The 26,838-nt window shown below is 40.2% G+C and overlaps 1 protein-coding gene across 4 annotated transcripts in view; it reads left to right on the top strand.

Annotated features, from left to right (window-relative positions):
* Nucleotides 1-26,838, top strand: part of LOC124615790 (casein kinase II subunit alpha) — a 70,284-nt gene that overhangs the window by 18,521 nt on the left and 24,925 nt on the right. For 3 of the 4 annotated variants that reach the window (XM_047143911.1, XM_047143909.1, XM_047143910.1), the window contains exon 8: nucleotides 11,913-11,990. In XM_047143911.1, coding sequence (XP_046999867.1) covers nucleotides 11,913-11,990 — 78 coding nt within the window. Of the gene's footprint in view, nucleotides 1-11,912; nucleotides 12,007-26,838 lie in introns of all 4 variants that reach the window. The other variant, XM_047143912.1, reaches the window with a different exon arrangement.

The raw sequence follows: 26,838 nt of genomic DNA, 5'->3' as shown, positions 1-26,838 counted from the left end.
ATGAGGACAAGAATTGTTGAAAAAGTTCATTCTTAGAGTAAAAATAGATGTTAAGCTTCTTTACTTACATTGTTGCAAACTCCACAGCAATTCTTGTTTCGATGACCCTTAAAAATTACATAATTTAATTGAAAAGTTCTGTAGTTCTTGAATATTGCAGTGGATATGAAAGTTTTGCCTTTTGCCAAGTCTGTCTGTAATCTCTCAAACAATTTGAGGTACAAAATATTTATGAATAATCGTTATGGAGCACTTTAGATGCATTGTTTCCTCGAGATTGGAAACTGATAGTTATGTTCTTCAAAGTTTAAAGAACATTGCATTATGTCATCTACATTTCGTATACAGCAAATTGATGTAACACAGGCAAATTCATAACGATCCATATTTTTCGCTGCAAACTTTAAGACGTCCTTGCATAGCTTACATAATCTCGAAATATCATGATAACTATGACCATTAATGAAATAATAATCTCATAATGAAGCTGGCGAATTAAACTATAAGCTGTGTGAGAATCAGTTTTTTTAAAAAAGACTGCAGATCAGTCGGATTGTGTGCCTTGCAGTTCACATAGATAAGCAAGCCTGAGAGCTTCTGCGCCAAGTAGACATGTCGTTGTCGTTGCCAACTCGCACACTCAGCACACCCTGGCAACTACACTTCCCTCCATTCACTCAGTACCCAACTATCAAAAGTCTCAAATAATTTTCAGTGCACTATAACTGTTAACTTTGCAATTTGCGTGTTGCACGAATATTTTGTAATTGCCTTATTTTAAAATTTATCTTGGTTTATTTCTGACAGTATTTGCTCTAGTCTTTTGCTCATTACAAATTTACACTGAAAGTAATGTTTTGGTTTGTCCTCTACACTTTCTTTCTATAATTAAATTTGTATTATTTGGCATGACATCTTCCACTGCCAGAATGAGTTTCTCGCTCTGCAGCAGCATGTGCACAGATACGAAACTTCCTGGCAGATTAAAACTGTGAACTGAAATTCGAACTTGGGACCTTTGTCTTTTGCGGCCAAGTACTCTACTGACTGAGCTGCCCAAGCACGACACACGACCTGTCCTCTCAGCTTTACTTCTGTCAGTACCTCATCTGGAATCTTCACAGGGGGACTTTGGAAGATAGGAGATGAGGTACTGGCGGAAGTAAAGTCATGTGGCTGGGTCGTGCATGAATAGCTCGGTTGGTAGAACACTTTATCTGTGAAAGGTAAAGATTCTGAGTTAGAATCTCGGTCTGTTGCACTGTTTTAATCTTCCAGGTAGTTTCATCTTAAATTGCCTTTATGCAGATGAACTTCACATATTCTATTATGTCATAAACCACCTTATTGTAGGTTAATTTTTATTTGGGTGCCCATATTCTTCTTTTGAGTTGCAACAGAAGCTTATTTTCATTAATTATAGAACACTAAAGGGGAGTGGATGTTCCATTGCTATTAAACAATTGCAAAGTTTACTACACCATATTTTATTCGGTGGAACACACAATTTATAGGTCATGCATTTAGTTAATTACCATTATTATATTTGCAGTGATATGTTAGATACCAAATTAAGTACAAAATGTGCTGTTCTATACTGTACAGCACTCATAAATATTATGAGGGTATTGTAATCTAGAGTCAATTCTCTTATCTTTCTTGCGTTTTATTTTGTATGTATGTGTGTGTGTGTGTGTGTGTGTGTGTGTGTGTGTGTGTGTGTGTGTGTGTGTGTGTGTGTGTGTGTGTGAGAGAGAGAGAGAGAGAGAGAGAGAGAGAGAGAGAGAGAGAGAGAGAGATTTGACAGCTCAGTCAGCACATTCGATCCACCTTGGTTAGATTTTGATTGATGGCACTCTGTATTTGTTTGCTGGCAAGCAATTCTATAGGTTGTTATGATGAACACATTGTGATAAGTGTTCTTGTTTTGTGTGCATTACTTTGTGTTGTGTGTCACATGCTTTATTTGGTTTTGCATATTATAGGATTATTCACGAAGTGAAGGTATTTCAACAGAAACAAGGGTGATTGCAGCGACAAACCAGATATATAATAACTGTGTTACTGTAACTCTGTGACGAGCCTCTGAAAGTTTGTCAGAGTTCTTGTTTGCCCTGTACACCTACCCCGTTAAGTACCAGTGGTGTGGTCACAGGGCACATGTATGTAAGGGATTGACAGTTCATGAAGTAGTTGTCTTGTGGACAGCTTATTATAAGGGATTGGAAGCTCATGAAGTAGGTCTCTTGTGGACAGGTGTACCAGTCTGTCACATGCAACATGGTGCTGTAACTTCTTGTATTCCTGGGAGTAAAGAAGGTACAGGCAATTTAATTAAAGACTGTGCTTTTAATGAAGTGAAGGCAGTACTTTGTTCATTATAGCAGCTTACCTCCATTCCTCATGTCCACAGTATAAAAGTACTTCAGTAATGAATGGCAAACACATTGAGATCATTGCTTCTGCCCCAGTGACCACTGTGTCAGCTGTGAAAAGCTCAGGCAACACCATAAAGCAGTGTGCAATGAAACTTAAAAAAGGTCAGTAGTGTATTAAGTAGTCCAACCTCTTTACCACTGCCACTGGATTAAAACAAATCAACAAACACCTAGAAACGAGAAGGATGTCTGAAGTTGCCTGATCTTGTTTTCGGAATGTTGCCATAGAATTCCAAGAAACAAAGGTGCAGGAACAGTTAACTACACAGATTCGCTTCTTTAAGCCCCTAACTCCTGACTGCTTGCATTCTTAGCAGCAAAATGCTCTGAATCCTTTTTGATAAATTGCTTGCATACAGCAGTGGAACATAAACAGATTCAGGATTCATGTAGAGGAACTGAGTTGTAGCCCAGATAAAGCCAGTTGGTATCTGCGACTTGTATCAGGCACCAAGACCCCTTCAATAAGTGGCTGTGGTCTTCATAAAAGGAAAGACTCGGTGGAGAGAGGACAAAACATTGTATGGCCAAGTGGTCCACTGTTTGGATACAAATAGCAGATTAAGGATTCAACTAATAGAAAGCAAGCCACCAAAATTGTTATTTCGAAAGGCTGATTGGATGCTGTATAGCCAACTGGTTATTTCTTAACCTTCTGACAGGCAGGAATGAATGTATCTACATCTATACTGTGCATGGAAAGAGGGTATGTCCCATTGTACCAGTTATTAGGGTATCTCCCTGTATGGATGATCAAACTGCAAACGTCAGGCTACTGATGTGTACACACCGAAATCTAATGGCTGTAATGAGGATCTATTTTTCATTGGTCGGGTAAAGGGTTCCACTTTACAGGGGATCAACAAAAATATGGAAACACCAAAATCACAATTCACTTGTGTGCCATAATGTGGTGTAGGTAAACCGTCTCTATCCAAAATAGCTTGCAGCCGTCTCAGAAAAGATAAAAAAGTACTGTATGATTCTTGGAGGGAATTTCATAGCTTTCTTCCTGCAAAATGGTGGCATGTTCAGGTAATGATGATAGAGGTGGATAGCAATAACATGCCAACTCTGCAAAGTAGACCACAAAGACTCGGTAATATTGAGATCTAGTGACTGGTGGCCAGGGGAGATGTGACAATTCGTCCTCGTGCACACAACACCCATCCTGGATAATGTGAACTGTGTGAATAGGTCCCTATCCTCGGAACACTGCATCACCATTGGGGAACAAACATTTTACCATGGGATAGGCCTGATCAGCCAAAATTGTCACATAATTGTTAAGAGCAATGCAGTCTTGCAAAGTAACCATGAGGACCATGAAATACTACAAAACGCCTGCTGAAATCATCACTGAATCCCTGCCATGTTCCAATCTTGAGAAGTAAGATTGTCCATAAGTTGGAAACAGCGTGCATCAAGACTTATATGACCAAATGGCTCTCTTCCACTGGTCCATAGTCCATGTTATGGTTTCAGTACCACATTTTCCTGTTCCTACCATTTGCATCACTTGCACTTGGTTTTGGAATGCCAGCTCGCCCTGGCAGTTTCCAATGTATGAAGCTACCTTTGTGTTTTGATGCTGACAGTGTTGGCGAGTGCAAATTCAGTTAGGCAGTGACTTTTGTTGCTGTCGTCCTTGTATTTTTCATCACAATCCTTTTCAGTGACCATTTGCCATGATCACTCACTCTCTTCCATCCACATTGTGTCTTAATAGATATTTTTCTGCTTTCCCTTTATGCAATGTAATCTTGAAACACCACACACTTCGGCTTTTTGATATTAGATCTCTTATTTGAATTCACTTGGCTCTGACATCATGCACTCACAACTACACAGGACATTGTTCAGGTGCCGTTTGTGGTCTAACACCACAACCTGCTGGCTTGTCTAGCTTCTGCATTTTATGTTCAAGCTTGCATTTCTTGCAGTATTTCCATGTTTTTGTCCAATCCCTGTATATTATATGTTGCTGTGCAGGCCTGTGCTGACTCAACTTCTAAGAACCTTGTAACATCTTTTCATAATGAGTGCCAAATGCTATGAAATTAGAGACCAAGCTGAAATTATGATATGAAATTGTGAACACCATGTACCCTTTCATGAAGTCCACAATGTAATGTACTGTGAGATGTCTTTCTCCTGACCAATGAACCATGCAAAGACTGAATAACAGAGGAACATTTCAACAAAGTGATAAGTCATTGTTGGGCAAAACCCTTCCTTTCACCATCTCACCCGAGAACCTGCCTTTCATCTCAACCATTGCCAAGAGGGGCAATTGTGACTTCTGATCCAATGACAAATAACTTTAAAAGGTGGATCCAACACACTCTGTGGCTTATGACATGGCACAGTCAGGATGAAGCGTAATAAGCCATTTTGTAGCACCTCAGAGAGACAACTTTAAAGAATCCTTCTTCGCCTTGTACAGTGTGTGTAAATGGAGCTTGTAGGGAAGTGTTGTTTATTTTATATAATCCTTCCTGTATACTAGTGTTTTAGACAATTTTGAGCCATCCTGTCAAGACACATTTGAACTAGAGAATGACGTTCCTCATTAAAATTATCTAAGTATTCCCATCTTCGTTGCACTATTGTGTAGTGTAACCTCTACAAGAAGGAAGCCAGTGTGGTGCTCCTTATTTGTGGAGGAGTTTATTGTAGTTTGCTTCTCTTCAAATACTGCCACTGCAAGTTCAGTTCCAATTAACGTGTAAGAGAGTGGAGGCACAGAGAGCATATTCAGACTTGCAAGTTCCTTGCAGAGGTGACTATGCATAAAATTCCACCATTCTGGATGCTTATGTAATCTGCCTGCATGTATAGTGAGGTACACTATTCTGCACATCAAAGAGCTTTTAGCAACATAAATCCAAGGTCCTGCAAGTCACTCAACTTCTTGATTTGCTGGATTTGCAAATGCTGGGAAGTAGACAGCACATGTGCTCGAGTTTAGCTTGGCTCTCTTGCTGATTTACCTGGATTATAATGTCCAGGTGTATAGTTCAACAAGACCAAAATGGATGAAGGTTATGGTTGCTATCCACCATGCCTTTGCACTGGTTAGCCCGCAACTGTTCATTCAGTAGCCACTCATGATGCATTAGGCTAAGGCTCTTGTCTGACTCTTGGATAATTTGTGTGCCACCTGGTTGGTTGCCCAATGGGGGAAATTTCTCACAAGTGACAAAGCAAATGCACACCAGTTTACACTGATAAGTCTAAGGAGGAGGATTAGCTTAATTCGTCTGTAAAGCGTGATCAAATGAAGCGAATGAGACGTAGTATGTAATTTCTCTCTGCGTAGTTTCTCTTGGTGCACTGCAAGTCAGCCAGAGCATGTACTTGTAGAAAATTCAGTCTGATCCTTCGTGGACAGTCTCCTATGCTTCAGAGGTCTAGGGAAGGATGTGATACTGTACTAGGTCCAATGTGTGTGTGTGAAATCAGAGGAATGAGCTGGCAGTTACAGCAGTCATTGTTGCACACTACCCAATGTTGCAGTGTGAAGTCTTCCTATGTGAAATGACACTGTTGACACAGGTCTGTTTTTTGACAGGATATGTGGTTGAAAGTGTGAATTGATAAGCTGTGTTTGGTAATATCTACTATTGGCATGACCTACATCCTTGCTGACGGAAAAACAACAGTCCTCACATTACTCCAGACTGGACATAGCCTCCTGACTAATTATTCCCACCTACGATGAGAGAAACCACCAGTGTGTGGTGCTATTGGATTGCAAGCATTGTTAACAAGTAATGTTGAGAGATGTGTAATCTGAAGACAGTCTGTATTGCCTGTCTATTTATCTTTAAATATATAAATTTAAGTCACATGCTGCAATTACTATTTGTGTGTTTGGACTAATATCAGGAACTACTGTAAAGATTTTGATCTGGTGTTGACTGATTCATGAGGACCATTTGTATTGTGTATGTAATTTATAAATATTTCTATGTAATTTATAAATATTTCATGAAAATTGACTGAGTTATGCTGAATGAGCCCCCCCCCCCCCTTGTGCTGTGAAAATGGGAAAATGATGCCATTGCCCCATAGCGGCACAGCTGCTGCAGAAATTGCATTCCTGGAAACCGAAAGGTTGTGGATTGAGTCCTGAGTTGTTCATTGATATTTTAACTCTGCTTTTTAACCATGCATTCATCTCACAGTGCTCTGGAGATTCACCAGAAACAAGATGTGATTTCCGTTGCACTTTGAGCATAGGTCCCATTTCCCCAGTTGGATAGTTGGTTAGTGACATAATAGTCATTGAAGTTGTGTCAAAATGAAAGACTGGCACAAGGCCATTGAGCCACACGCTATTGTTACTACCAGAATCTATACATCTGTGCAAATATTCCTCTTTTAAACACATTATAAATTAGTCTCCCATGTTTTTGTGGGGGAAGTTTTTGTGGGGGAAGTTTTTGTGGGGCATGAATGTAATCTGTTCCATATTTGACATTTGGAGTGACATCTCGTGGCAATGATGGTAGCTATGAGCTAACACATCACCTGTGGCAATGCAACACCTTTGATGCCTGACTCGCGTTGTTAGGTGCTCTGCGGTAACCTATATTACAGTTGCAATATTCACTTACCTAATGTTGTTCTCAGAAATTTAATCATAACTCCAAGCACTGGCATGTAAACAAAATTACCGCTATGCTAGACAAGTCATCTGGCTGGGGAGCGGGCTTGGTTACTAGTTGTAGCGTATTTACTGTATTTGGCTTGGTGTTAAACTGCCACACTGTGGGCCCAAAGGTCTAGAGTTCAGTACCTGGTAAGTCATAGTATCTTTGTCATTCCCACTTGTTTCGCCTCTGGCAGTGTTTGTTAATGTGAAAATAGCAAATTGCATTGTCTCAGAATCAGTGTTAATGGTAGGTGCTTCCTATAACTGGTCACTTCAAAGGTTAAAAGAAGGCAGTTGCAGATCACCTGTGACAGCACCATTCCTTAGTAAAGCACTGTAGTGTTCAAACCAACTTTCAGGTTGATGAGAGATTTGCTTTTATATTCATAAGAGCATAGTTTGTTTTTAAGTGAAATTCTGTTTGCTATTTACAATATGTTGACTGTTCATCTGAAAGAAGTTGACAGGTTCTGCTTCTTGTTCTGTTTCTCAGGTTTCTTTGTGGTCATAGGTGCCATGAATACAAATTCCATATACCTAATTTTATAACCAATTTTTGTGCTGTTGCACAGAAGCAAGTAATTCAGTGACTGTGCCAATGAGAACATTATTATGTTTATGTGATTTTGTTTCAGGTCAAAAATATTAAGTCTCTTAAGTCTCTGAAGGCTCCAATAATTTTCATTTCCACTTCATTTTAGTATTATTCAATAACAAAACCAAAGATCTGTCATTATTCTGAAATCAAAATAACTTTAAAATATTGTTAATTATGCAGTAATGTGAACATCAGCAAGTCAAGAAGACTAGTGGAATATGTTGTGTTACTGCAAATGACACTGTGGTGGTGGTGGTGGTGGTCCTTTAAGTTAAAAGGTTTTTTAACTTTTGTGACTGTTGTGTCACTGTGCCAACAGGGAAGATCCACAGGCGAGTTGGCTAACATGAGCTATGGTGAGGTTATGCGTGTGTAAGTTTTCAGTATCTTTAGAAATGTTGTTTAAGGCTATCTTGTATGCCACATTTTGAAAGAGTGCATTTCTTAACTTTCCCGTAATGTGTACTCTATTTCTGTTGACAGTCAATTGCCTAGTAAGTTTCTGATATTTTCCAGTTTTTTAACGAATTATTGAAAATAAATACTACTTGTTTGTTAATTTAACCACATATCCCTTGTACATTGTGTCCTATAGTGTGTTTAAAATAAGTTGCGACTTTTGACAGTTCCGCACAGGACAAGTAGAGGGAAGCATGTGCTGAGCACATCAACGGGCAGCACTAAAGTCACTCCTACCTTAGGTAGCGAATATTAGCGGACTCCAGACAAACATTCTTTTACGGTAAAGAAATGACTGTAGTGAAAAGACCATTTAAATCGTGATACTTTATACATGCTCACAGTTATGGTGTAAGTGGAGCGATCCCAAGGGAAGAACAATCACTGTCCTCTTAACTGGTACAAATGCCAACTGAAATTACTCTCTCTTCAATCTGCTTTTCCAGCACTCCTCCACAAATCCAGGTCCCCTAAACTACCTCTTTCGTATGACTGACAACTCGAGACCAGTCTTCTGGGGTAACACTTGCAATGGCTTATTTTGTCAGTGTTTCAACCTCACTGAGTGTAAACTACTTGTTATTTTCTGCCACACTACCTTTCACGTGGGTCCATATGTTCTCAATCGGTTTTAAATGAGTGTGGTAGGTAGGAAGCCTGATTACATTATGCCCTTTATTGGTAGCCAATTCATCGACCTGATAATGTGGAGTTTTTTACTTGTAAAGCGCTATATGTTCCATTAACTTGGCCTTATTCATGCCAGGTTCAAGTTACTCGAGGGAACATCTATTTGCACCCAGATCAAAATATCTGCTTTCCTCCACTGCATTTTCTGAGCTTTGTCTATCACAACAGAGTGGTATGGTGGATGGTCCATTACTAATGTTGTATTTGGAGGAATATTCAGCAGCAGAACATCAGCAAACCACTCCTTGGAAACTTTGACATTCATTTCCTCGCGGTAGTCACCTTGCTTCCTGGAAGAGAACAACAAACAGTTGAAATGAAGCGACGAGCAGATCCAGTGTGGACGACAATTGTCCTGCCACCCTTGCCCAGTGGTGCTTTCATTGTTCCTCGTGCTGAGAGATCTGTCCATGCCTTTGTCAATGTGTGACGCGATGTCTCTTCTGTCAATGATAAATGTCCAAGACGGAAACTTTTCATGCTGGAAGCCAAGCTCGTGTAAACAATTTTGAAGTGATGACCTACTCCCGTTGAACCAGCTCTGCTTCTTTGAGGCTGAAAAGAAGTTTGTTTAAAGTAGGATATTCCTTGCACTGACAACTAGTGTACACAAGTCTGCTAATTGCATCCAGCTGGAATGCATCCATCTTCGTTACTCGTCTATCATAATGTCTTTCCTTGCCTAGAGTTTCTAATGACTCGGTGTTGCTTCTTCATTCGTGTCTTCCTTTCTTTCCTTCTCCTTGCCAGTTCTCAGCACTGTAGATTAGTGAATGTTAAGTGCAGCAGCTATTCTGTCCACCGCTCTTGTAACCTCAAAAATTGGACTGCCATTGCACTAGAGTTCAAAATAACTGTGCACAGAGCGGAGCACAGCACACACATTGATGACCTTGGCCATGGATTGGAATTCCCCTTCCACAGCTCATTATCTTTGCAGCCTCTAATAGTGAATCTCATGTTCAGACATGCTGCGCTGTTGTTATCAACGCAACGCCAATACAGAAACACTTGTTCACAACACCTGACCATTGCGGAATACTTGTACGACAAAAAACAAGACTTCACAAAGAGCTGACGAAAACAGAAGCATCTAAAACATGACACCACGTGGTGCTGTTTATCCGCGGGGTGGCAACAGGGGCACTTTACCAACCAAACTGCTGGCAGCATGGTGGGGAAAACCGGCTCGCCATTGTTGTTACCTGGGTGACGGCATTATATCCTCTCCGGTCAACCAAACATAAAAAGCTGCAACTAGTTTCAAACACACTATAGAGGTTCTCATTCTAGATCAAAACAATATATTTTATATTGGAGTATGTACGTATAATACCTATGTATCTAGTGGATCTGTGTGGGCACCATTGTGCCTAATGCAGAGATCTGCATATCTTTTTGACATATTGCAGATCATCTTAAGTTGGTTATGCGTCAAAAGACTTAAAACACTGTAACAATTTTGTGCAGCTCTTTGTAAGTCTTGTATCTATGTTCAGATATGAACTTTGATTATTCCTCATAATGAATTGTCTGCCAGTTGAGAGATCTGGGCTTCACAGTGGTCATTTAAATGGAACTGGAGTTGTTGAACTGTGCACAATCCATTGGCCTTAAAATTGTTCATCAAGGAACTCCTGCATCTGAGTAGCAAAGTATGCTGGAGCCATGATTTCCTTGTCTGTATAAACATCACGTTCAAAAGACCTCCAAATAAGAATTTCCATTCATATGCTCTTAAAAAGTTATAAAACTGATCTGAAACAGGCATTATGACAACAGTGCCCCTCATACCATAACATAAAATACGTTTTTTCTAACATAATGGTGATTGTCCTTAGAGCCGAAAACCGTGTTCCTCCTGTGTTAACTATGGTACATCACACATCCATCAGAAAATAACTCTCTTGAACAAACATTGGTTTCAAAACTTTCATTTGCAAGTGTTTCTTGATGCATTGTTGATTGCGGCTCTTGCGGTTCAGCTGCTGTTTTGCAAGTGGATTTGGTTGATTAATGCTGAATTGCTTTAGTGGTGGTGGAGGTCACCGTTTTCTCTCATGTTTCCTTCTCTCTTCTGTGGCTTCTCTTTGATACTGCCTGAAACTAAAGCAAGTTTCTCCCAATCAAGCAAGACACTTGTGTACCCACACATATGCTTTTAATAATGCCACAGCAATGTAACTGTGTCCACACACATTAGCCATGGCTACACAACTGAAACCTTGCTTTTCCTCGGCTTTGAAGTAGGGATATCAAATTAAACAACTGTTTTCTCCAATTGCACAAAGTTGAGTTGTGTGTGAACTGTATATGTAATTTGAGTTGATATGTTTTACCTTTTAATGGGCTGCTTTTTCTCAACATTTGTATGAGTTATTTTCTACTCCTCTTTTGCTCTGATGTAGTGGGTGTACACACACCCCTGATCCAAAGAAAAACAAGAATCCACCTAATTTATTCCTCTGGATTACCGTCTGTATAGCCTTCCCCATAATTCCACCCACCACCTACTGCAGTCCAATTAGACATTCCCTAACCAATCTACAGTTTTAGCCACATGTAGAGGCAGGCAAGCTGCTGTGCTGCAATTAATGTGCAGCATTCTGTGTGGCAGCAAGCTCCTACACCCAGCCACTAATGTGCTGCATCCCATAACATTGTCTTCAATACACAGGTCCAGCTCTTGTGTGTAGTAGTTCAGTCTTTACAATTTCCTTAAACCTCTGCTGGTCTCTATCTTCTGTCAATGACACTTACTGTCACCATTTCTTGTCATTTCTCTCTGATTTTTCCTCCCGAATTGTAACACTCCACCTCCATATCACTCCTCTTTCTTACTGCTCACCGCCACCACCACTATCATTCCTTATAACTGGCTTAGTTAGTTAGTCCAGAAGTTGGAGGAAGGCAAGTCCATACCACCTCCAACAATAGTTGCTTGCTAAAGCAAGCCAACCTTCAAGTTAATAACAGATTTACCTTTATATGAAACAGTAATGTGTTATATACTAATGACCAAAATCAGTTGTTTGGTAATATATTGTGTGTTGACTTTTTCTTCCAGACCCTATTGTCAAGGAACAAGGTCGTCTGAATATGGTTTCATCTTCACCTACTCCCATAGCAGGCTCAGGGCCTGTAGGTGAGTAGCATGGCAGGTAATGAACCCTTTTAACATTCTTTGTAGTATTAACTAATTTAGTGTTCACTTTTAACTTTTCCAAGACATCCTTGCTTTGCAATAATGCTTGTAAATATTGCTGCAATACCTTAAGTGATTAATAATGTTAATGATTATTAACACTTTGAGTGCCATGTCTGTAATGTTACATGCACATCTTAGTGAGGGTTTGGCAGTCCACACTAAGATGGTCAATAATAGTGTGGGCATGGCATTCTTTCGAACGTTGAAGAAGATATTAAGGCTATGGACTCAGTGTTAACTAAATGTACTACTATTTATTGTAAATAAATTTGTCTCTGTTGTCTATATTTGACATCTCAGGTTTCATTGGCAGGGTGTGAGATTGACAATCCAGGTTTCTTCTGCCGACACTGTGTAATCATAAGCTCCGTGCATGTAAAGCTACTGCTCTGTGATGTGACATAGGAATATTGTGTGGCCAAGGGACTGGGGTCTTGTCTTAAATGCCTGGGTCAGGAGGGTGGTACGAGCTTCTATGTTAAAAAAGAAGTCCTTCAACCTCAAGTTGTGCTACTTGCTGGTGGGACGGACACCTGATGACGTGAAATAATTGTTAGTGGGAACCCGCTGCACCTCATTGTCTAACACCCAGGCAAATGGGTTGCTCTCTGAGTGGACTTTCCTATCCCTTGCTATTTTTGGAAACACCATGGAAAAGTCAGTACACAAACACCCATTTCCAGTGAGTTGGGTATGCTGTCAGCAAGCAAGAACACCCACTCAACAAAGGGCTATAGGTAGTGTACAGAGAGCTTCTGCTCAAACACTAAGCCATTATGAACAGGACACACATTGTGCGTCAAAGTGTGTCAGATCATTAAGAGAAATGAGGGAAGTTTTTTAAAATGTATGTAATAGTTTGAATGTACAACAAGTGCACTAAAATCAGACAGTTGCTTGAGGGATGGCGCACTATTGGTATAAACTGTGACAACACTTAAACCTAAACTATTACAGAAAGTGAAAATCTTAGGGAATACTAAATTGTGACTGAATTACACAACACTCTTAATTCCACAAAGTGTGCAGAGGCTTAATATATACACTCACTATGTGATCAGTATTATGTGGATGGACACGTATTAGCTGATGTTGATACAGGAGGTGTACACCATTTGTATTCATGACAGCTTGAACTCTGCTGGGGACACATCCAGTGAAGTGTCTGAACATCTGTGGAGGAATGGCTGCACATTTTTCCTCAAGAGCCAAAATCCAAGAAGGTAATGGTCTTGGCTGCTATGGTCTGGAACTGTCAACTGTTTCATTGAGTTCCAAATGGGACACTGACAAGGCCAGTCAATTTCAGGAATGTTATTGTCCACAAACCATTGCCTCACAGATGCTGCTTCATGGCAGGGTGTATTGTCCTGCTAATACAATCATCGTCACTGAACTGCTCTGATGTAGACAGTACACAATGCTGTAAAACATGATCATATCATTCAGCATTTACTGTTTCGTAAGCACAGTAAGGGGACCACACCCTAATCATAAAAAATCACCCATACCATAACATGACCATCTTCTCACTCCTGTTGTCTCTAAACACGATCAAAAGTTAAGTTCTACAACCATTTGCCAAATTCAAACCCTTCCATTGGACTGCCACAGTGTATAACATGATTAATCACACCAATGTATCCAGTCAACCACTGTCCAATGGTATTGCTTTTCACCCCATCTCAGGCTTTGCTTAATGTTGACTACAGAAATATGTTGCTTACAAGGAGCAACTGCTAGACAGTTATACCCCATTATTTTTTTAATCCCAATGTATGGTCATCATGTTCAGGTACTGGATTGCTGGTAGCATTTTGCAACTCAGGGGTGATTACTGAAGCTGATTTCATGTGCCTTCTTACAACCACCCTCCTCAACACTTCGTTTTCTGTCCATCTATGCATGAGGTCTACCTGGTCTCAGATTAGGCAAGGTTGTTCCTTCACATTTCCACTTCACAATCACACCAACAGTAGGCATGGTCAGTTTTAGAAGGGTTAAAATGTCTCCTGGAGGAAGTCATTGAAAGCTCGAGCACTTTATTCGAAGTGGAGCAACTTGCAGACCGATAGGATTTTATTGAACAGTCATATTGTTATTATTCCAACCTGGATTTTTCTTTGTTTGATTTTGCGTAGTGGCTTCTCTTCCACCCTACAACCCAGAGCTTTTTCCTTTATTAATATTCTCCCTCACATTACATTGTGCCTGTCCTTTCTTTCTCTGCATTCCTACATTTCTTTTTGCCTTCCAAACTGCACATGCTTTCTGCCAGTAAACACCCAATGCTTTGAAGAATCAAACTTCTGTGTATAAAACAGCTTTGAACTTCTGACTTACAAATGTGTTAATGTGTTCGAATATTTGGTGTTAAGCATGTAAGTGACAAAGAGTTTAGAAAATGTTGAAATAATGTTTAAGTTTCAATATAATAGAGGGAAACATTCCACGCGGGAAAAATATATTTAAAAACAAAGATGATGTGACTTACCATAAGAAAGCGCTGGCAGGTCGATAGAAACACAAACAGACACATACATGCACACAAAATTCAAGCTTTCGCAACAAACTGTTGCCTCATTAGGAAAGAGGGAAGGAGAGGGAAAGACGAAAGGAAGTGGGTGTTAAGGGAGAGGGTAAGGAGTCATTCCAATCCCGGGAGCGAAAGACTTAACTCAGGGGGAAAAAAGGACGGGTATACACTAGCGCGCGCACACACACACACACACATATCCATCCACACATATACAGACACAAGTAGACATATTTAAAGACAAAGAGTTTGGGCTGAGATGTCAGTCTAGGCGGAAGTGCAGAGGCAAAGATGATGTTGAATGACAGGTGAGGTATGAGTGACGGCAACTTGAAATTAGCGGAGATTGAGGCCTGGTGGCTAACGGGAAGAATCCTTCACCTACACATCAACTCAGCCAATGAACACACCCGCCAACTCCTATCCTTAATAAAAGTCCTTAATCTTTCCTCTCCCACATCCACACCGGCTGTTCAGAGCATCCTCCTACAGGCCACCCGTAAATTAGAACAGCGTGCCACCCTCCACCTCAAAAAACTATCCAATCTCCTGGTTTCCCACCTCCGGAAAGGCAACTCACTCACCCTTCACAACCTTTCCAGCAAACGTCAACCTCCTCTCATTGCACACAAACCCACTCTCTCCCATCTACTCAATCTCCCACTTCCAGCTCCACTCCCTCCAAAACCTCAAAATTCCAATCAACACAATCTGGAACCACAACACCCCAATTCAGTAGTTAACCTTTCCTCCAAACCTCTCTCCCAATCCGAAACCTCTGTCCTATCCAAAGGCCTCACCTTCAGCCCCACTCCCAGATTCAACCAAACAGCCCTCGTCAAAGATTTACTGTCCTACACTTGTACTCTCTGCTGGAAATATCACTTTGCCACGAAGAAAAATGATCCTAATCCTACTCCTAATGATCAAACTCCCCAAGACACCATCCAAATTGAACCATGGCTGGAACAGTTCCGTCCTCCGTCGCAGCGGGACCCACCTCCTCTTCCTCAAAATCACCCTCTCCAAACTTCCAGGAATTTCTGACTTCCAGCCTTGCATCTCAACCTTCTTAAAAAACCTTAATCCTACTCCCAACATCACCACTGCTGAAGCCCAGGCTATCCGTGATCTGAAGGCTGACCGATCCATCGTCATTCTTCCGGCAGACAAGGGTTCCACGACTGTGGTACTTGATTGTCGGGAGTATGTGGCTGAGGGACTGCGTCAGCTTTCAGACAACACCATATACAAAGTTTGCCAAGGTAACCCCATTCCCGATGTCCAGGCGAAGCTTCAAGGAATCCTCAGAACCTTAGGCCCCTGCAAAACCTTTCACCTGACTCCATCAACCTCCTGACCCCACCGACACCCCGCACCCCTACCTTCTACCTTCTTCCTAAAATCCACAAACCCAATCATCCCGGCCGCCCCATTGTAGCTGGTTACCAAGCCCCCACAGAACGTATCTCTGCCTACGTAGATCAACACCTTCAACCCATTACATGCAGTCTCCCATCCTTCATCAAAGGCACCAACCACTTTCTCGAATGCCTGGAATCCTTACCCAATGTGTTACCCCCGGAAACCATCCTTGTAACCATTGATGCCACTTCCTTATACACAAATATTCCGCACGTCCAGGGCCTCGCTGCGATGGAGCATTTCCTTTCACGCCGATCACCTGCCACCCTACCTAAAACCTCTTTCCTCATCACCTTAGCCAGCTTCATCCTGACCCACAACTTCTTCACTTTTGAAGGCCAGACCTACCAACAACTAAAGGGAACAGCCATGGGTACCAGGATGGCCCCCTCGTATGCCAACCTATTCATAGGTCGCTTAGAGGAAGCCTTCTTGGTTACCCAGGCCTGCCAACCCAAAGTTTGGTACAGATTTATTGATGACATCTTCATGATCTGGACTCACAGTGAAGAAGAACTCCAGAATTTCCTCTCCAACCTCAACTCCTTTGGTTCCATCAGATTCACCTGGTCCTACTCCAAATCCCATGCCACTTTCCTTGACGTTGACCTCCACCTGTCCAATGGCCAGCTTCACACGTCCGTCCACAACAAACCCACCAACAAGCAACAGTACCTCCATTATGACAGCTGCCACCCATTCCACATCAAACGGTCCCTTCCCTACAGCCTAGGTCTTCGTGGCAAACGAATCTGCTCCAGTCCGGAATCCCTGAACCATTACACCAACAACCTAACAACAGCTTTCGCATCCCGCAACTACCCTCACGACCTGGTACAGAAGCAAATAACCAGAGCCACTTCCTCATCCCCTCAAACCCAGAATCCCCCACAGAAGAACCACAAAAGTGCCCCACTTGTGACAGGATACTTTCCGGGACTGGACCAGACTCTGAATGTGCCTCTCCAGCAGGGATACGACTTCCTCAAATCCTGCCCTGAAATGAGATCCATCCTTCATGAAATCCTCCCCACTCCTCCAAGAGTGTCTTTCCGCCGTCCACCTAACCTTCGTAACCTGTTAGTTCATCCCTATGATATCCCCAAACCACCTTCCCTACCCTCTGGCTCCTATCCTTGTAACTGCCCCCCGGTGTAAAACCTGTCCCATGCACCCTCCCACCACCACCTACTCCAGTCCTGAAGCCCGGAAGGTGTACACAATCAAAGGCAGAGCCACATGTGAAAGCACCCACGTGATTTACCAACTGACCTGCCTACACTGTGATGCGTTCTATGTGGGAATGACCAGCAACAAACTGTCCATTCGCATGAATGGACACAGGCAGACAGTGTTTGTTGGTAATGAGGATCACCCTGTGGCTAAACATGCCTTGGTGCACGGCCAGCACATCTTGGCACAGTGTTACACCGTCCGGGTTATCTGGGTACTTCCCACCAACACCAACCTATCCGAACTCCGGAGATGGGAACTTGCTCTTCAATATATCCTCTCTTCCCGTTACCCACCAGGCCTCAATCTCCGCTAATTTCAAGTTGCTGCCACTCATACCTCACCTGTCATTCAACATCATCTTTGTCTCTGCACTTCCGCCTAGACTGACATCTCAGCCCAAACTCTTTGTCTTTAAATATGTCTGCTTGTGTCTGTATATGTGTGGATGGATACGTGTGTGTGTGTGCCCGTCCTTTTTTCCCGCTAAGGTAAGTCTTTCCACTCACGGGATTGGAATGACTCCTTACCCTCTCCCTTAACACCCACTTCCTTTCATCTTTCCCTCTCCTTCCCTCTTTCCTGATGAGGCAACAGTTTGTTGCGAAAGCTTGAATTTTGTGTGTATGTTTGTGTTTGTTTGTGTGTCTATCGACCTGCCAGCACTTTCTTATGGTAAGTCACATCATCTTTGTTTTTAAATATATAATGTTTAAGTTTGTTAGAAGTCTGTGAGTGTAGTATCTCAGCAACTGTGTTAGTATATATCGAAATAATCAGCAACCAGTTTCAAAAAAGAAATTTAATTTTGTAATGGGCACTTGGTACCATTCTTCAGAAGATCCTGTCACGATTTCCAGCTCCTTGATGCACTTCACGCTTCATTGTTGCCGACAAAAACAAAGTGTGAAGTGTGTCATGGGGCTGAAATTTGTGACTGGATCTTCTGGAGAATGGCACTAAATGCCCTAAACCGGTTAAAAAAATTCTTTTATGCAACTGGTTGCTGATTAGTTTGGTATAGTCTCTTCAGTGCTTTCATTATCAAACACTGGGTGGAGAATATCTAGGTAATGTTCATTCCGTTTCAAATAAAAGCTAGTTTTTCACGCATCTCGGTGTTTGACGTAGTATCCTGTGAACTACGTGTCATACAGTGATAGTTGACACTGTCTATAAAATGTGTTGTGAATAGTTAGTAGTAAAGTAGTAGTAAATTAAAATATTTGCCTTAGCTGTAGTAAGTGATAAACTTCTTTCCTTTCATAATTTTGTGGGGGACTTTAGCAAGAAATATTTCTGCGAAGGTTTGAAATTCTGTGTAAAGTTTGTTGAAGTCAGTCAGTGCTCTCATTTTTAATAAACACTGGATGAGTATGATTTGGGTATTTGCATGCAGTGGGTTATGCTATCTTAAGACCTGTACACTGTCTCTACCTGTAATTCTTGTCTTAATTGTGTTAAGCCTTTGACATATGACTATTCTTCGTAATGAATGGATAATGACAGCATTTTAAATTTTCAAATTCTGTCAATAATTATGCGAAATATTGGAAATCTGATTTTTGTTACCCCGGAAGCCATAAGATAGGCGATTTGCTACTAAACAGTAAACCATGAACTGGCATAACCATTTACTAAATACAGATTACTTGTCTGTTGAAGTGTTTTGCTGCTGTTGTGGAATGAACTGTGCTGCAACAGCAAAACAGGGCATTTTGTATTGTTAGTATAAACTAAACTATAAGACAGCTTTATGTTCTTGTCAGTATTGTAATCTGAAAGTGATTGCAGATTAACTGGCAGTGTAGTGTCACTCCTCTTACTGCAGGCTTTTTCTTTGAGAGGTAGGTTGTCCCATTCAGAAATAAGGGTAGGATCTTATTAGAGAACTAGAGGTAAAGGAAACTTACAAATTATGCACCAATTGTGATGAGTGAGAACCAATCTTTGCTGGGATTTTTCAGTTAGGTCCTGGTTATAAATAGCTCATGAGGGCGAAAGTAGCTGAATATTTTGGTAGGATATACAACATTTTTCGGCATGTTGTTAACTGTTAGGTCTGATGGACAAACTGGTTAGTGAAAATCTTAATCATCCTATATTATAATAAGTGTCATTCAGAAGTAACTTTTGTGTTACACGAATGGACTTGAGGTGTTGCGAATCAGCTGGGTAGGTTGACAAAAGAATTGAAATAAAGGTTGTGAAGGATAATGTGTGTTTTTTAATAGGCTGCACATATACTTTAGCAAGAATTTGCAATATATCCATGCTATATATCAAGAGAAGATCAAATTTAGTTCTGTTTAAGAAAATATGCTGAAGTTCTAAAATAAAATGTTGTCATTAAGGTCCAATAAGTGTTTGGAAATTGCAACTAATAATGTAAGAGTAGCCTTCTCACAGTAAAAAGTTCACAAACAGATATCCTGTGCTATGTTAGACAATTCTTGCCCTTATTAACTGTCTCAGTATATTCCACTGTTCCCCTTGTACGATAGAATATTCTCTTGGTTTCGATTTTATTATTACACATTTCTGCCATTATGAATATCTGAAAATCATTACCTTAGGTGAACAATGTAAGATGATTCCTAACAGCTCGCAGCACTGTTGCCAGTTTTAGCTGGAAAGTGCTGATGACTGTAGCCATCTACAGAGCTATGGTAACTCTGGGGCATTACCATTGAGACGTTTACAAGTTCGCATTACATTATTGGTAGAGATATGCCGGCGAAGCTGTCGCACCTATCCCGCTGCAACTTTCAGGGATCAGTTTATGCCGACTCAACTATAGTGTCCTATACAATATTCAGGCTACACCACTCATCCCCACTTGTGCCCTATTGCCAAGACCACCGCTTAGTCTGTCAATAGGGAGACCTGCTTCATTGAAGGAGACTCACCTGTGAGAAAATTGATGTTGTCAATTTCAGTGCATATAGTGCTTAACTTTTTATGTTAGCTTAACAGTGAAGGGACAGCTACTTCAGAATATACATCATCTTAATAATCCAGTTTTTACATGACGAGATTAGTAACCAATCAAATTTTGTTGTTGTGTGGAGCATGTGTCAGACTGACTACCATGTTGTTTACAAAATGCTATGATCTGGCTGTGACAGTACACATCAAATCCTGAAGTCTTCACTAGCAGATGTGCTTGCTCAGAGATATTTGATCGCTGCTTGCTCTACTGCATTGCAAACAATCTTGAGGAACTTTACTAGTTCTCATAATCTATGCCTTCCTGTTTCAAAGAAGCAGCTGAAGAGTTCAGTTATATAAATTCTGATAACATTTCAGAGTATTGAGTGGTGTAGAAACAGTAATTGTTGGTTAATATTGATATCCTTTGTATACATATGTGGATTACTTTAGTAAATCCCAATTTAAGCACTGAAGAAATTGTAGTACATAACCGCATTGCAGTGCATATACTTTGATGTGGTGTGACACTTTATTGCAGTCCGCAGCCTGTGGTCTTGCTTCCCGAGCACAGGTCCGGGGTTCGATTCCTGGCAGGGTCAGGGATTTTTACCTGCCTCGAGATGACTGGGTATTCATGTTGTCCTCATCATTTCATCATCATTCATCAAAGTGGCGACATTGGGCTGAGCAAAGGTTGGGAATTTGTACGGGCGCTGATAACTGCGCAGTTGAGTGCCCCACAAACCAAACCATCACCACCACCACCACACTTTATTGCAGTTTCTGCAGTGGACTGAATCTAAATGTGAAATCATTGGCATATAATTGTGAGTTTGAGGTGCGTACAATAGCAAAGACCTTAATGTATGCTACTGATTAGAGTTCACTGCCCAGCACCAGTAGCTCATAGCATCACAAACAGGAACTCATTTCTAAAGTAGATACTAGCTCCTGTATGTTACTACCACCAACACCACCACCACCACCACCACCACCACATCTTATATCAACATGTGACATCAAATATGATGAAACTCTGAACTTCTGTACTTTATAGTTTATTTCCATGTATCTCCAGTTTCTACCGTTCTCTATGTTCTTGTAAACGTTTCCCCACTTCTTTTTTCACTTTTATTGTAATTTATTTTTTAATCATTGTTTTCATATGGTTTCTTCCTCTTTTGTTACCATTGGCTTTAGTTATGTTCATAGTGTTACGCTTTGTTTGCCATAATTAAATTTACAAGAGAGTGTGTTTGAGATTTTTTTTGTTTTCATTATTTCATTTTTGACTAATCTTATGTAGATTGCGTATTGTAAGCACTTTGGTTTTTGTTACTTCAATCTTAAAATATTGAGCTTAAGTAAATATCTATGTATCAGGGTGCTTCTTTAAAGAACTCAGTGCTAGTGATTATAATGATATGTATAAAAAGAAGTACAAATCACTCTTCAGTAATTGAAGTGAATCTGCAAACCTTATTAAGTATTGTGTTGAAGAATTGTGATATTCTCCATGTGCTGTTAACAAGTTTGAGAAGGAGAGAAATATCATGTTCTAAAACAATGAAAAGACCAAAATAACTTCAAGACTTTGGTTTTTAAATTTTTGGTAAGGGCAGCGCGGAAATTTCCTTAATGTCTATGCCTTATTTTCCCGATTATGAGAAGATTTTTTTCCATATTCATCATTCTAAAAATACAGGGTCATCTTATATTCACAGATTAAACTATTGCTACTGAGGTAAACATTTTTACTGTAAGAGTATATAGGGGTTGTCTTACACGCACATATGAAGCTTTGGCTGTTCAGGTCACTTGAAGATTTATGTTGAATTGAGAAGGAAGGTCTGGGAAAATAATACTCTCATTTGAACTGGCTAGAAATTTCCTGGGAATGCTGAAGTGCTTGATACAGTATCAGTGTTGCACAAAGAAGTGTAGGAAATTGTTTTGCGCAACACTAGTGCGAGGGATATACGAGAAACCATGACCTATCCATTAGAACAATCTATTGCTCTTTTAAAAATTTGCCAGTTTTTGAAAAGGGAAATTGTGTGAAATTGTGTCATCTTACAAATTCTTGTTGTATTTGAACAGGTTTGCTGAAAGTTCTCATACATGTATGAATACCATGTACAAACATTAATGCTGCTTTTTAAGTAGAGGTAATATTCAAAAGCGAAAATGTTGTACTTCAAAAAACATTAGTTGATTTTGAATCCAGATCAACATTTTATTTGGCTGTGGGAGGCTGTGATGATATACAAAGAAGTGGTTGCTGCTCACATATTGGAACATCAGGTAAAATGTTATCAGCTTTTAATCAGCTTCAGAACACAATGACATTTAGATGAAACAAGACGGAAAATTAATCCAGAATGAAATTTCTAACAAACGAAAGAATTGTGACTATAATTGTGATCACAAGACTACAGTGGCAAGACCCATTGTGAAGATAGGCTTATGTACAAGGTCAGAAAAAGAAATTTCGCAACACCATGGAGTAGTTGTGTGAAATAAACAAAAGTTGGTATATGTGTTTCTACATCTGAAAAATTAAGTATATACAAATTTTACCCAGTCACATTAGATGGTTTCTAGTAGCACCACTATGAGCATGCAATTCAGGTTTGCTTTCAATACATGCCTTAACAACTTTGAACATTAGTGACCTTTGAGATTAGACATGGTAAGTTGATTTTAGTCAATCATGCCTTTAAGGCAACAAATATGCTATTATCAGGACCTCACTAAAAGAGGTCATGTAATAGGGTTACAAGAAACTGGGTGTTCTTTCTGCAGTATTGCAGAAAGACGTGGCAGGAACATAGCTATGGACATGATTGGTGGCAGTAGTGGTCACGGCAATGTACGGTTGCAAGAAGACTGTCCTCTGGACAGCCATGTTGCACTGCCAAGATAGATTGCAGTTGGCACCACAATGACACAATGAACTTTTAAGAATCAGTTATTTCAAAGACATCTGTGAGCCAGATGACCTGTGAATTGCATTCCACTGACCCCAAACTTCCGCCATTTGCAACTTCTGGTGTGTCAAGTGGGAGATGATTGGAAGGTAGGGTGGATGTCTGTTGTATTTCCTGATGAAATCTGGCTCTGCTTCGGTCCCTGTGATGCCATGTGTTTGTTAGGAGGCAGCTAGTTGATAGCCTGCAACCTGTATGCATGCTAACCACACTCTACATATTCCTGGAGCTATGGTCTGGGGTGTGATTCCGTATGACAGCAGGAGCACCCTCGTAGTTACCCCACGCACCTTGACTGTAAATTTGCGTGGTGATTTGAACTGTTGTGCTGCCATTTGTGAATAGCATTCCAGAGGATGTTTCCAACAGGATAATACTCCCCCACATACCACTGTTGTAACCTAATGTGCTCTACAGTGTGTCAAAATTTTGCTTTGGCCTGTTTGATTAGCATATCTGTCTCCAATTGAGCACATACAGGATGTTATCGGATGTCTACGCCAGCATTCTCCACAACCAGCATTAACCGTCCCTGTACTGACCGATGAACTGCACAGGCATGGAACTCCATCCCACAAATTGATGTCTGGCACCTGTACAGAAAAATGCGTGCACATTTGCATGCTTGCATTCAACATTTTGGCAGTTAAACCTGTTGTTAATGTACCAGCATTTCACATTCGCAATGGCTTATCTCACTCTAAAATTAGCGTTAATTACTTAAATATGTTACCTAGACAAATGTATTCCTGAAATTTTGTTACTCTACATTATAAGGGTTTTGACGTTATCTAACCCCCCCCCATTTAACGTAGATGCTGTTAGGTACAGCTTGGACCCAAGGAGATATTGCAGTCAGCATTTCACAGTTGCTCAATCACAGCACTGTGAAAATAGTCAGAGGGAGTCAGTGAAATTGGCTTGGCTGAAAACTAGGATGAGTGGAGAGAGGGGAGTAGTGAGCAGGCAGCAAATTACACCGTGTTGCTGACCATGGAAATCTGTACTATGTGTTTTGGCCTTTTATGAACATCTACCATTTTTAAACTGCAGTTTGCCTGAATCCATTTGTAGTTGAAGTTGGATTCACTTCAAAATTGGACAACTACTCAACAATAGTATACATTTTTGCAGAGGACGGGAGGTCAGTGGTGTACTTAGGTGTCTCATGCTGCAGTGTTGTTAACACTCAACATGACATGATGGGAACGAAAGGGTATGTGTCAGTTGCTGGTTCTATGCAGCCAATGAGAATGGTGGGCAGACAGTATGTTTAGAAGCAAGGTACATATAACATTCTCACGTCAGCATAGAAGTGAAATCTGGTATGCTCTGGAAAAGAAGGCTGTGTTCTTAGATCCCACTGCAGCCACAGCCCCAGAAATCACAAAATATTCGAAAGAAACAGCCAAATATTTGTGCCAATGAAGATAGCAGTTTCACAGCTGTGCTGTTTGGCAGATGATGATGATGATGATGATGATGATGATGATGATTAAAAATACTGATACCACATACAAGGGTAGTGAGCAAAACAGGCAGAAAAGAAAATGGTCCAGAAATTAATGTAAACCAGTTCTCTTAATTTTATTTTTCCTAACCTTGTTAAAATGTTGACAGTCAGTAAATGGCATAAGTTTAGAATAGGTATAATGTTGTCAAAAAATCAGTTCGTAATTTTATCAGAATACATTTAAAATAAATTTCTGTCAAGGAGTCTTTTAAAAAAAGGAATCATCTTGTAGTAAAGGTTCTCTTATACTCGGGTAACTATGGTATACTACATAATTTTGTATTGCATGTCTATTAACTGAGGCAATAACTGCAGCAGCGAGATGTCAGGTTTGTACATTGTAATTAAAACATTAAATAACCTTTTGAGTCTTATGTGGAACATACAACTTATGTTTTCCTTACCTCCATCTATCTGTTGTGTATTGCAAGCTGCATATTTTTAATCATTGCAACAATAGAAAACTGTGAAATTGATGAAAGTGAAGCATAATTTTTGTTAATCATTATTTAATGCAATCTGTGGTATTCTGGTAGCCAATCATCAGTGACTATACTGGACTTCAAAATGCAAAATTCATTGTAAAAATTAATATACGTAGACAAAATGTCCAACAGTACACAATGGAGGAACAAATGGCAGATGATAGTCACTTTGCGTCGTTTTCCTGACAGTTGTGTGCAGAGCAGATGTCAAAATTAGCTGAGCATTGCTTTTCACTCACTGACAAGACTTCATATACAGACAGTTGATTTCAGTACATGTTAATTGTACTATATGGTTGCTGTGATTCAGACTTTTGAGTTCTCTAAGACAAATTTTGATGATTGCCTTTGCAAATGTTATTAGACGAATTTATTTACTGTGGCAATTTTTCTTGTACGGAAAGTCCTATAAATGTGAAAGTTACAAATTCATAACTGATGTTGATGCTCATGCATATCTATCGTTGCTGAGGCAGTTATTTTGAAACATTTTATTGGTTCTGCGTGCCATAGTAACAGCAGTAGTTGGTAGGATAAATATTTTAATCCAGCACTTGAATTTAATGATTTTTTTTCATGGAGCTTTGGAGTCTGAAATGTTTTGTGCTCAAATGTGAATTTCTTAGAAGTCACATTTTTTACCACTACATCTTCTAGAAATTGGTTTTAAGAGGCCCAACTCAGCTTCTTTTCTTTAATTTGGTACATACGGCTTTAGAAAGAAGCATTAAATTGTGTACATGACTAGAGAAGCAGTCAGTGTGTCATGTAACTAACAGAATATTACATGGAAAGGACTAAATTATAATTGAACTGGAGACTATAAAGTCATCGATTGTTTGGAAAATAATTTGTCTGAATCAGTCACATAATTAGTGTGATTGTGTCACACAGTGAATTATTTTCAGAATAGTGTGTACAAAGTGTAGATTGATTGTCTTGGCCTACAGAACTCAGTTTTAAAGATTTTGTATCTGTATTCTTCTGCAACCATTGAAAAGATTAGTCTTATTGGTTATATTTCTTTATTAAATAACCAAAGTGCCGTCAGTGTCTCATGGTGGGGCGACATAGAATTCGAAGCTAGACAATAATGAATGTTAAAAGGAACAAATATTCATAACACTAAACTCATTTTTCATGGTTATTGTTAATGCATTCAGTGTCATCTTCCTGAATTAAAATTCTCACATCCTGAAGAAAAGGCAGATTGCTACATACTGTAAAGCTGACACTTTAGTTGCAGACAGGCAAAACTAAGACACTTACACATTGCCTTTTGGCCACAGCCTTCACCAGCAAAGCGCGCGCACACACACACACGCACACACACCTCTGGCAGCACGACGGAGATGGCAGCCGTTTCTCTCTCTCTCTCTCTCTCTCTCTCTCTCTCTCTCTCTCTCTCTCTCTCTCTCGTGTGTGCGTGGGTGGGTGTGCGTGTGCGTGCGTGCGTGCGTGCCCGCACTTTCCTAAGAAAGGCTGTGGCTGAAAGGCAATGTGTAAGTGTCTTTCATTTGTGCCTGTCTGGAACTTAAAATGACATCTTTACGGTAAGCCACATCCTATTGTTTCTTTATATTCGTTATCTGCATACGCAGCACAAATCTGTTCAAATTATTTCAAAATTTAAGTAATTCCATTTTCTTATATAGTCGGAAGTAAACTG

Source organism: Schistocerca americana, chromosome 5 (assembly GCF_021461395.2).
Source record: "Schistocerca americana isolate TAMUIC-IGC-003095 chromosome 5, iqSchAmer2.1, whole genome shotgun sequence".
NCBI classification, from domain to species: Eukaryota; Metazoa; Arthropoda; class Insecta; order Orthoptera; family Acrididae; genus Schistocerca; species Schistocerca americana.
This window is presented reverse-complemented; position numbering and strand designations above follow the sequence as displayed.